Consider the following 12183-nt stretch of genomic DNA (forward strand, 5'->3'; position numbering starts at 1 on the left):
ATACACAGACAGCAGCAAAGATAACACACCTAATATATCAGAGGTATAGAGCACAGGGCAGAGAAGAGGTAACGGAAGCAAAATTATGTTATGTGACAGACTTGCTACATATCTACACTACAAAAAGCAATGTACTCAAATATATTTTTTATCTTTTCATCTATCATTTCTACTTTTATATTCATCTAAATACAGAGGGAAAGTATTTTGTGAATAGAAACCAAGTTTACATGAACCATGTATTGCTTATTACTGTATTGGCTTATGATACTTTGAGTGCACTGACTGGTAGTATTAAAAGCTAATTAGTACACTGTGACTCCAATGCATACTGTACAGCCCAAAGGAAAAGGTTAAAAACAACTTAAATGACAGACCAAAAATCCCTGAACAGAAACAAAAGAAAGACACACAAATGAGATGACCAAAAGGTCACTTGGGTGAGACAAAAAGACACCACTCAGGGACAGGACAAAGGGGAGGGACACAAGGACATTGAGGGGAGAGAGGGATACTTACAGTAAAACTGAATCCGCTTTCAGTTGATAAACACCGATTTAATGGTATCTGAAGGGATTAAGGGATTTAAACAAATGCATAACGGGTGAAAATATACAATTACACAATACATCAATAAATCAAAGGAAAGTATACATAAAACATAAAAAGTAACATCAAAGTAGAACTGTAACAAGATGGTAAAAATGGCACAAGGCCAAAAGTTCAGCTGTACAGTGCACTGTGTCCTATGTTAAAGAAGTCATGGAAATGTTCATCACCAGTCTGAGAGTCTAATATTCAGATGCTTTTAAACTATCAGAGTTACACCAGTATCTCAAAATAGCCCCAATAATGTGGAGCAAAAGTCATGTTTGTATGGTTTTTTAACTAAGTTGTTCAAAATATATAAACATATGTGGGTGAGAAAATTATTCATCTATTTCATCTGTGCATTAAAATGCTTAAAACTAAAACTTTAATGGCAGTCAGAAATTTGTAGTGGTGGTAATGGGTAAAACCCATGACACACTAACAAAATTCTAGGGTTCATCAGCTTCAAACTAGTATACAGAAAGGATACCTACTTAAAGTTAGAAATAAACAGGTTAAATAGAATCTGTTAACTGTGTAGCTAACAGTTAGAATACAGAAGTTTAGGGTGGGGTCTTACATGATCCTGAGAATATGGTAAATAATTTAACAGAGGTCAAACTGTATTAACATGAGGGCATTTCAGATATTCAGACCTCTGAATTACTCAACAGCAAGAGAGAAAATTTTGGATGAAAAATATCACATGGTACAGCGATAGACTGTACATCAATTAGTTTCACTTGTATCAACTTTGGGGCTTCTGAACTAACATCAACAGGATGACTGGAAAGGTCAGGTGCAGCTCACCTGTTTGCATAGATCAGTAAATGTACATCAGTCGACTGAATGGTAAGAAAAGTCACGTTTGAACATTGTGAAAGCATGAAAAAGTCAACTGCGAAACAGAGAAACAAAAAATTTGCTTTCGCAACGTAAATGAACCACTTAACTGCAAATCACCTGTATGTAGAAAGTCCTTTACTGTAAAACAGTTATATGAATAGTCATATGAATCAAAACCGTGCTTGAGATTTCAAAAGTGATTAAGCAATAAAAATGGTCATAAACTGTGATCATATACAGTAAAAGTGCAATCATCCGACCATTTTGGGACATGTGAAATTGGATACCCTTACATTATTGCTGATACTGTATGAACCTTTTCAGTCCTGACCATCTTGAAAACATTCTCACACAGCCTAAGAAATATCTCCAATAATTGCAACACGTATATAAAGTATAAATCTGAGCCATTAACAGAACCACAAACATTTGAACCAAGTAGGTTGCAAGCATTTAATCCATGGCATGACACCTTGGCACTTAAATCTTGGTGTGCTGCAGCCATTTATATCTACTATGCTCTCTAAGATCTACTGCATCCTCCTCCTGTTTCATTTTTCTCTGCTTTGCTTGGAAAATGATTCTGCCACTAATATCATAATGTAATTAAAAAACAAATCCTCATGATTTCCTGATATGTTGAAATAACTGTTGTCATCACCTGAACATCAAAAAATTTCCTTTTTTTACATTGTGTAGTAGGGTTGGAACCCAAGTAGGGTTTCCTCTAGGAAATGAGCCTTGCAGATATATCTGCATGCAATCTAGAGTTGAAGTGACAACTGGAACCTATACATGCCTCTAGGCAGTAAAGGAACCCATGGCTCCTTCAGATACAAGCAGAAAAATTCAGACTGCGGACAGACATGAATGGGACTCTACAGGTAAATCATATGTTGTATGGAGTTAGGATCTTCCTTCATTTATTCATAATCACACCAGGACCAATATCTAGAAAGATTACTGGTGTTACCACAGACCTCTTTCTAAAGGCTCCTGCAGCACAAGGCTGTACTACTTCCAGTACAGGAAAATGTAGGCTACCTTTGATTGAGTTCTTTGACAAGACTTTACTCCCAGTGATACTACCCTGCTAAAGGTGACATTTCTTGTGCAAGCACAGCCAGTAACACCTAGGGTTAAGAATGGAAGAGTTAAAGAAATATCAGAACACTTCTTCTTAACGTTCTGCAACACTTATGCATGCAAGGAGCCTCCACTAAATTTATCATACCTATGTACGTCAAACTCATGTCACAGTACAGCCCAACACTCACCTTTCTTCAACGTGTTTTAGAGTGCTGAATTTCTGCTTTTTAACAAACATGATACTGCAGAAGTACTGCTTTTAACTGACACTGTGAGAGGATGACATATCATGCCTAGTGCCAATGAGTGTAGATAAAGTGAAAGATGTTAACAATGCATATATAAACAACTATAGATGCTTGATGAACAGCACATCTAGTGGCCAACATATGAAAGACTGAAAAAGTTCTTCTCAGGGGGTCTAAAATTTGAATAACAGGACTTTTGATGGATAATTGCTCATTATCAGATCTGGATGAACTGTGATGGATATTTGGAATAAGAGCATACCTAGAAGTCGGATAACTGGACATTTTCAGTACATAATGCCTTCACATGCGCACCAAATATGTGTGTTAAGTCATAAACTGCATTTCTAACAAGTGTCGAGAGTTAGGAGGAGTTTGTCCCCTATCAGTCTGGTAATGTTTGACTACCAAAGGGCAAACGACATGTTATATTACAAAATATTTTTCAGCAAAAATATTGATATGTCACATTAGTCTGTGCATGGTTTATGCAGAAATCAAAGTAAATTAAAATACTGGGAAAAAGTATCTATTATCAACTATTATGTAAAGCAGGTTTCTTTACACATGGAAATCAACATCAAAACAGGCATAACAGTAACTACTGAAGCTAGTAAGACCATGAAAATAGAAAAAAATGCACTCTAGAAAATATCATGAGAAAAACGGTTGGTCTTGCCTTATTGTATTAACCACATTTTGGGATTTGATACAGCCCATGCATAACCTTATCTAATTTAAACAAAAACTGGCATCAAGCTTGATTTAGATTATTTCAACATGAGTTACTTAATTTTTCATGCTGCCTCATTCAAAAATCAGTCCAGTATAAATACTGAATAGAATGAAGTACATCTGAAATTTCATGACTAAACAACACATCTCAGTCTTAACTACAGCAAACCATTAAGTGAGACTTACAACTGAAGTAACTCTTCTGCTGTTTCAGTTAATAAAACTGGACTGCATGCTTACTCCTGCTACTCCTTTGTCAGCATAAACTGACATACAGGGCTCTTAATCTCAGTGACTTATTCACCTCATCCACCTCTTGTGCAGTGTGCCTCTTCTCCCCTAAATCAACCACACAGCAACAAATCTTCACTAATCCATCAACTGTCACACATTTCTACTTCACCGTATCACCTTTACAAACTTTTGGCTACAATATATGAGGTTTTCCTAACTCTATCTCTCTATCCCATATTTTCTTTTCTTACACTATCACTTGTCTTTATTCCTAAAATACTGCACCGGTTGTTTATCTTTCCTACTTTTAATTTTCAATCCTGAAATCCTAGACTTCTAAGTTCATAAAAAAGAACCAAAAAGAATTCTAGGATTTGATTTTCTTCACCAGATGATTTAAAACATTCATGAAAGCTTGTGTATTCCATTTTTGTTTGCATTTCACTCACCTAAGTTCTCAGATATCCTTTAGTGCATCTTTTTACATTAGTCTATCTTTACCTACTTTTAGACTGTTAACCATATGGAAAATTCATCTCAAATATCTAAATACTTTTATGGTGTCTAGTTTTTCACTACCATGCAGACTTATACTACACACACTATTTCTCCAACAAATAAGCATAAAACTGTCCTTTTATGCAGGACGCAACTAAAAAACCAATTTCACCTGTATCACCTAACTCAAAATGTTAGTGGTTAATATGATGTTATATCTAATCCCTAAACTCCAGTTTCACATATCATAATTCAAAGTTGAAACAGCATGACCTAAATCACAACCCTACCAATCTTTATATTCCTGACTTCCAATCATAAAGCAGCAGCTTGATTCATGCACCCAGCACACTGTTTGTATAAGTGAAAGCTTATTTACTTACATGGCTGATGCCACCCATGGCTGATGTGGTAGCAATGCTTACAGAATCTGTTTCCACCTCCAACCATGTGTTCTGGGAGCGACACTTTATTCTTTCTGCTGCCTGTGCCAAAAATAAGACCATGATATTAGAAGAAAGGGGGCAATCTGATAATTAGTGCCTACACTTGTTTTGTTCACATGTTGATAACTTTAATATATCTGTTCCCTTGATAACACAATATATTTCTATGTTTAACAATAGAAGATTTCCCCTGTTTGGTGAGAACCACATTTAAGACTGGTGGCATTATTCCTTACACGCATTGCACATATCATTTTTTTCATCTTCCTAAAAGCAACTGTTGTAACATTCATCACATTGATAACTTCCTTCATCCAATGGTCAGCATACCGAACACAAAAAGTTTGCACTTGCATTCTGCTTAATTGCCACTAGTTCTTTTTGGCTAAGCTTGTCATTAAAAAAAAAAGAAAAAAGAAAAAAAAAAGAAAAAAAAATATATTTTCAAATTGAACTTGGAAGTTTAACTCTATAATATTTCCCTGCATAGTTTTACGATGTAAGGTGAAGCCCTCATCCATTTTGTTTATGCTAGCCCCATACTTGAGGAACAGTCACCCTGTTTCATAAGTAATGTGGGATTCCCTTCCCTCACACTTATTTTCTAATTAAGCTGAAATTGATGCTCCTCCAACAAGGATTTAGATTCAGCTTGCCTTGAATTAGCCTGCAGTTGTCCTTTGTGCTTCAGAGAGTGTGCATCTAAAATGGTGTTCAGTTAGCTTTATGAACTTCCTTATGAGTCTTTAAACACATCTTTACACTTAGTTCAATAAAGCTTCATTATGAATCTTTAAACACATCTTTACACTTAGTTCAAAGTTATTAACTTTCTCATAAGGGAGACCCTCTGCAAATTGTCCAAGCCCTGGCAGCACTTGGGTCACTTTTGGGAATTACTGTATGGACAATTTGGGCTTTTCATACTAATTTCTAATGCCTAAAATGCTATTCATGCTTGCCAAAATATAACCCCTACAAAATGTTGCCACCTTATACTAATGAAAAAACTGACTTTAGGGATATAAGAAGACTGCTTGACTACTCTACTCTCATGGAATGTTACTGAGTCACACCAGCGTGTCCAGCAGTATCTCATAAGGAGTTACCCTGCAAAGGAGTTAAGTTTATATTTGCTATTTTCATGAAGTATCAAGTACACTTTTACAAACATTTCTTTGCTTCCACACATTATTGATGTGAGAAAAGAGTACCTTCCAAGGAATGTGGACAACCAAATTTTAGGATAACTCTGCCTTCCTCCCACTGGTCTTGTTGAAGTGTTGAAAAAAGAGGCAGGTTATGGCAAGAGGAGGTTGGAAATAGGAAATACTTCGCTCATGTGGGAGTTGGACAAGTTGAGTTTTGACACCTACATCTATTCATTTATTCATCATACCTGATTGCCGTTTCCCATGTCATCGAGGTAGTGCCAAGAAACAGACAAAGAATGGACCATCTGATCATATACACATATAATTACATAAATGCCCATACAAGCACACATACATATCAACATATACATACACACATACACATATATACACATGCCCATATTCATGCTTGCCTTCATCCATTCATGTCACTATCCTGCCACCCAAGAAATAGCATTGCTACCCCCCGCTTCAGTGAGGTAGCACCAGGAAAACAGACAAAAAAGGCCACATTCGTTCACACTCAGTCTCTAGCTTTCATGTGTAATGCACTGAAACCACAGACCTTTCCATGGTTTACCCCAGATGCTTCACATGCCCTGGTTCAGTCCATCTAAATTACTTATAATAATGAGATTTAATAGATTCAAAAAGGAAAAGCACAAATAGCAGATGAACATTAAAAAGTATGGAAATGATTACTGATTACTTAGATGCTGATCAATAACTTCTGTTAGCCTGCAAACAATTCAAAACTGTATGATTAGATGACCAGCTGGTTAAAAAAAAATGCAGTCAGAAAACAGTGTAATAAAAGAATGGACATATACAGTCACAAGACTATTTATTAGGTCTTCCCTTGCATCAGCATCCCTTTAGTAACTAAAGATACACAAAAGAAAATATCATCAGTGATCTAGAACCTAAAAAGTCACTTAGCATACCTGCTGGGCTTGCTTCACTTTACGAAGTCCTGAATTCTGAAGATAGAAAGGCAGGTGGACAATGTTCCTTAGGTAGTCATGGCCACTAATGGATGACTCGTTAAACACCCGATGGACATGAAGCTCTATAGCCTAGTTGGGAAGGTAACAATATAACTGTTAATGAAATTCTTGCTAGACACAACAGGAGGCCAAACCAATTCTTCATCATCAGGATACTTATGCTTGGTAAAAACACATAAGTCAGTTAAGAGTTCCTGTGCCAAACTACCAATTACCCAACAAAAAAATACCAGCAGTATGAATGTCTGATGCTTCCTTTGCAAAACTTTTGGTGAAAATGCACCATTATGTTTGCCAAAGGAGAAAAATACCAGGTTTTCATAAGTAAGTAAACATATGTATCATCAATACAATATCATGAATATATACCTACAAAAATTGATACATCATCTTGTGGAGAATATGGCAGGGATGAAATAATCAATTTAGATGCACTTGGGAACCCATTCCCCAAATAAAGCATTGCATAGATATCACTGTGTGAATTACAGGTAGTGCCTCCATATTTGCATGCCCATGTATTTCAGCATGAACCTGAGTTAAACTTTACAGATTCAGGTAATCATATCTTCCTTAAAAGGAACACTATAGTCAGTACTACCAGAAGGAATTAGTTTTAGTTTTAGTTATAACCATATTCATATTTTGAGAAACAAGAGAAAGTGGTGCAATAAGTGATGTATGCTATGTTAATGGTAAGAAATTCATTAAACCTATTACTAAAATTACTTTATAATAATTATCAGTTAATCAATAAAAAGTGGAGGGATAAGCATATTAAGGGCTGAGGGTGAATCATTAGCATAAAAAGTGTGAGTTATAATGCAGACAAAATGATAAGATGCTGCAGAGTCTTACTGGTTATAGCTAAAATAAATATTCTCTATTGGTAAAACAAGACAGAGCAGTATAAGAAAAGTGATATACTGGAGGTTAAAAATACTGAAAGTTACTGAAAATATCACAGGGTTACTTACTTGTTAGCAAATAAGATATGAAAAGAATAGTCAGCATAAGGTTAAGGCTAATTCAACATACATGTGCATGAGTTGTAATGCAGAAAAAAGTAATGTGTTGCAGAATCTTATTTAGGAAAATTCTACCATCCAAAGAGCTAATATTGCAAGTATGCAAAGGAAAACATGCACTGTTTAATGTAACAATTATAAACATCCCTAGATTTTTCAGGACCTAGCTTTCCAAAAAACTAGTTCTCCTAAAATGGCAACTCTAATTCTTTTCTCACTTTCAAACTAGCTGGACCATAGACCAAGTAGGAAGGACATTTACAACAATAACATTAGCAGTGCAATGTACTCAATCGAAAAAATTTTGGAGAAAATTTTTTGGTTAGCTAGGATCTGAGCAACAACTGAAAGAATCCCTAAAAAGGATGGCAAAACCTCAGGGCATTCAGTCCCATTATAGCATGACGTGCACAGCAATATTCACTGGTCTTTCAGAGGCTAAATTTTGATTTGAATGTTTATCAACAACACAATTTCATAGTCTGACATACAGAAACTGTATTAGTCAATTATCTCTCATTATGTATGTTATTGTGAATCATAACATTTCATTTGCAAGAAAATCTTACTGTGTTTATTTACAGACCAAGATATTTTCTACATTCAAACAGAATTGTCTGGTTAAAGACCAATAACAATATAGTACACTATAATAAAATTTTTGGGCAATGGATTCATTCAAAACACAGGTGTAAGGAGATTGTTTCTAACAGGCATTTAAGTGACAACTAATACAAATGGAAACTTAGCCTCTGTGACACAAACATATTCTACCACTGTTATTACAAGCAGCTGTCACTCAGGAGCAAAATTTTCCTAATAGAAGATATGAAAGGTAGATAAACTACAAGCTAAAATTCTACAACATATACATGGACATTCCTGGCAGGTGCAGAAGTCCCCGCCACTATGTGTCTAGACGACAAGGGTAAGGTTCGCCATTGACAATATATACCATGGGTCTGTGTCCCCTCTGTACCTTCTGCTGTCTCGAGGCTACCACGGCCTACAGCAGCAGCAGTGATAAACAGGCTATGTATTAGGGCGTGTGGGGACATCAATCTTAAACTGTACTCTTATGTCATTAAGAAAATCTTTTTATAGCTATACCATACAAGCCTCTTCCCATATTCACAAAAAAAGGAGGTTCGTTTAGCATCTTCCTTAAAAAATTTGATGGATGATGATTAACTTTTATATCTTCTCATATCACACCAGGTTTTCCATATCTAAAGAAGGGCTTCATATACAAAAAACTGTCAAACATTTCAGCTATAATTCATTTCTACATTCTCAACTATTTACGGGCCCACAAGCAATGTTCAAAAGATGTAATGTAAAATTCTGCAAGTTCTATCAAATACATAAAGCATCCATCACCTACTTGCAGTATAGATAAAATCGTGTAGAAAAATGTGGACTGTGTTAGCAGTTATATAAAAGGGCAAAGTACAAGAAAGAGGAGGAAAGCAAGATAAAAGCTGAAGTAAGGGAAGCCATCAAAAGACTGAAAAGTGGAAACGATCTATCTTTCTTCATATGTTTATGATGTTACCTCACTGAGATGGGAAATGCAATTGGAGATAAAGAGTAAAAAAATTTTCCACTGAAATATATGCAAAGGCTTAAGATTTGCTTATTTGCATCTCTTCTTCTTTTTCTTTTAATGCATACTTGCTTTTCCCACCTTAGTGAGGTACTGTCAGGAACAAACTAACAATGGCCTCATTTACTGGACACGTAAGCATTGGTCCCCTGAATATCTTCCACTCTTTCCCCACTCCCCTTGAGCTATCTCATCAATCATTATAAAAGAAAGTAAAGTGCTATGCTATAGCCACTGGCATATCAAGAGGATGAAATTCATCCATAAAAAGAACCAACTAAAGTATTCATGATTTTTTTCTTTCATGCAATACTTGTAAACAGACGGAAATATCTAGACTCTGAGGAATGTGGTTCCCCATTTGGCATCAACATAATTTATTTTGTTATTTGTTAATCAGAATATCAAGTGAAGTACAAGTTTACAAATATTTGTATTTTAATTCCCTACGGAACTTGATGTACAAAAGTATCATAAAAAATCTCACCCTGTGTAATCTAGGTTCTTAACAAACATTTCATTCAATGACAATACTATGTTTGTTGCATTTGGCTTACCAGTTGTTTAGCCACTTCATCCAATACTTAATTAAAGCATAATGAATATTGAGAATTGTGAGTGTAAAGACTACATTTTTTATTTCTTGTTATTCATTAAGTAGTGAGCTGTAAATATCATTTTTCTCTCATCTGTGTCACACACCATGGGAAGCTACTTTTTTCTGTCATGAACTGCCAACTGTACCAATCTCAAGACAAACGCAAGGACAACTGGAATCTAAAAATGTGTAATAGGCCCTTAAGAGAAATCATACAGTGAAGGTAATCAAAGAAAAGAGCTGTCCACAGGAAAACAAACTCCTTTACTTCATGAGCACAAATGCTTCTATAGTTGACAAAAGCCAAGCAGTCTCCTACATCAAAGACTCTACTTTTATCAAAATAAATCTAATTCCTGACAAAATTAAGCTGGCAGTGCACTATTGTTCTTATTTATTAATTATGAAATACATTTCTAAGAATGGCTTCATTCCTTCATCACAGAAATGCAAGTAAGGTAAATATGTTTTTTAATTCTGAATTATTGTGATAAACATTTCACTTAAGTGACACTTACAAGATCTTCCTTACAAACCAAGTGAGCATTATCAAAACATTACAAATAGCCTTCATCTTTATTGTGAGGATAAGACTACCATTTCACCTCATGTATACATATAGTTTTTCACACTGAACTTCAAAATTTTACTAGGACTGTTAATACTATAAGAAATATCCATTCTTCTGAGGCTAGAGTATTAGTATACTAAAATGCAAGAAAACACATCTTGTGAGATACCTGCTACAGAATTAACAGATCCAATTTTGAAGAAAAACTGACAAACCTACATGCTATAGCTGTTATCAGACTCTGTCTGCTTGAGGTTAAATGGTGAGAGAAAAGTCACCTTTGGTGAGGCTGTATCATCATCTTTTGATGAAAAGAGTACAGCCTCGTCAAAGACGATTTTGCCTCAGAGGAGTCCTTCCTGTCCCTGCTACTGAGTGTGGCATAATGCTGGAGATGAACTAGCTTCCCAGAAAGGGTCCTAGGGTGACAACAGGACCCTCTAAGAGAGTGGCCTGGGGTAATTATATATATATTCATTCTTAAACACCACTTCACCAGACATAAAACCATCTGAAACCACACTCCCCAGGTAAACATAAGTTTCACTTTTCCATTTACGCTCTAGACATCACCCATCCCTACAACAATGCAAACACTAATTCAGCATATCTCAAGACCCTTCATGCCCACAATGCATCACAATGAAGACAGTGAACACTTACTGTTCAATTGCCCCACACTCTCCCAACAAAATATCAGGGGTGTGTGATGTCCCCATGGTTGTTTAATTTATTTATGGATTATTAGGTTCAGTAAGGTTGAGGGACAAGTCAATTGGGATGTAAGTTGGACTGGAGAAAAATTGGAGGAAGTGAAGTGTTTCAGATATCTGGGAGTGGACTTGGCAGTGAATGGAACCATGGAAGCAGAAGCAAGTCATAGGGTGGGAGAGGGGGGCAAAGGTTCTGGGAGTGATGGCTGTGAGGTCATCTGCATATAAAAGGACCTTCACATTGTGGTCTTCTAGGGTTAATGGGAGGTCATGTAGGAAGATACTGAAAAGGATTGGGGAAAGAACTACTACTAAGGAAATTCCACTGTAGAGAGTAAGAGCTTTAAAGAAGCCATTGTAAGTGACTCTGCCACTTTGGCCAGCTGTGAAATTGGTTAACCATATAATCTTTGCTGTAGAGGGTGGTGTCATTTATCTTGTAGATGATGGTATGTTGGGGAGAGTTTAAAATTCTTTATTGATGTCTATCACCTGCATTGATATCTAAAGTACAGCTAGTAGTTACTATATATAATATCTTTCAGAAGTACTTTTAATACATAGTACATCTGTCATAAAGCTTACAGACACTTATCATACTTGTGATGGGTAAATGTATCTGAGTATCACTAAAAGCAGACAAAGGTTATCAGTTACTTATAAGAAAAACCTTAAAATGTGACATGATCAAGAATAACATGGATATAAATATCTTTAGAGATGAAAGGTGACATGATCAGCATACCATGACTGATTACAATTACAAAAACATATAAAACCAGAGATAGGAGCAAAGTAACACAATGATGAACGATGACC

General features: G+C 35.7%; 1 protein-coding gene across 15 annotated transcripts in view; it reads right to left on the reverse strand.

Annotated features, from left to right (window-relative positions):
* The window catches only part of Arms (Ankyrin repeat-rich membrane spanning), a 640646-nt gene that overhangs the window by 59620 nt on the left and 568843 nt on the right, over positions 1-12183 (reverse strand). For 14 of the 15 annotated variants that reach the window (XM_071694090.1, XM_071694085.1, XM_071694099.1 and 11 more), the window contains 3 exons: positions 6786-6917; positions 4625-4726; positions 520-567 (listed from right to left, as the gene is read on the reverse strand). In XM_071694090.1, coding sequence (XP_071550191.1) covers positions 520-567; positions 4625-4726; positions 6786-6917 — 282 coding nt within the window. The remainder of the gene's footprint in view (positions 1-519; positions 568-4624; positions 4727-6785; positions 6918-12183) is intronic. The other variant, XM_071694089.1, reaches the window with a different exon arrangement.

Source organism: Panulirus ornatus, chromosome 56 (genome assembly GCF_036320965.1).
Source record: "Panulirus ornatus isolate Po-2019 chromosome 56, ASM3632096v1, whole genome shotgun sequence".
Taxonomy (NCBI): domain Eukaryota; kingdom Metazoa; phylum Arthropoda; class Malacostraca; order Decapoda; family Palinuridae; genus Panulirus; species Panulirus ornatus.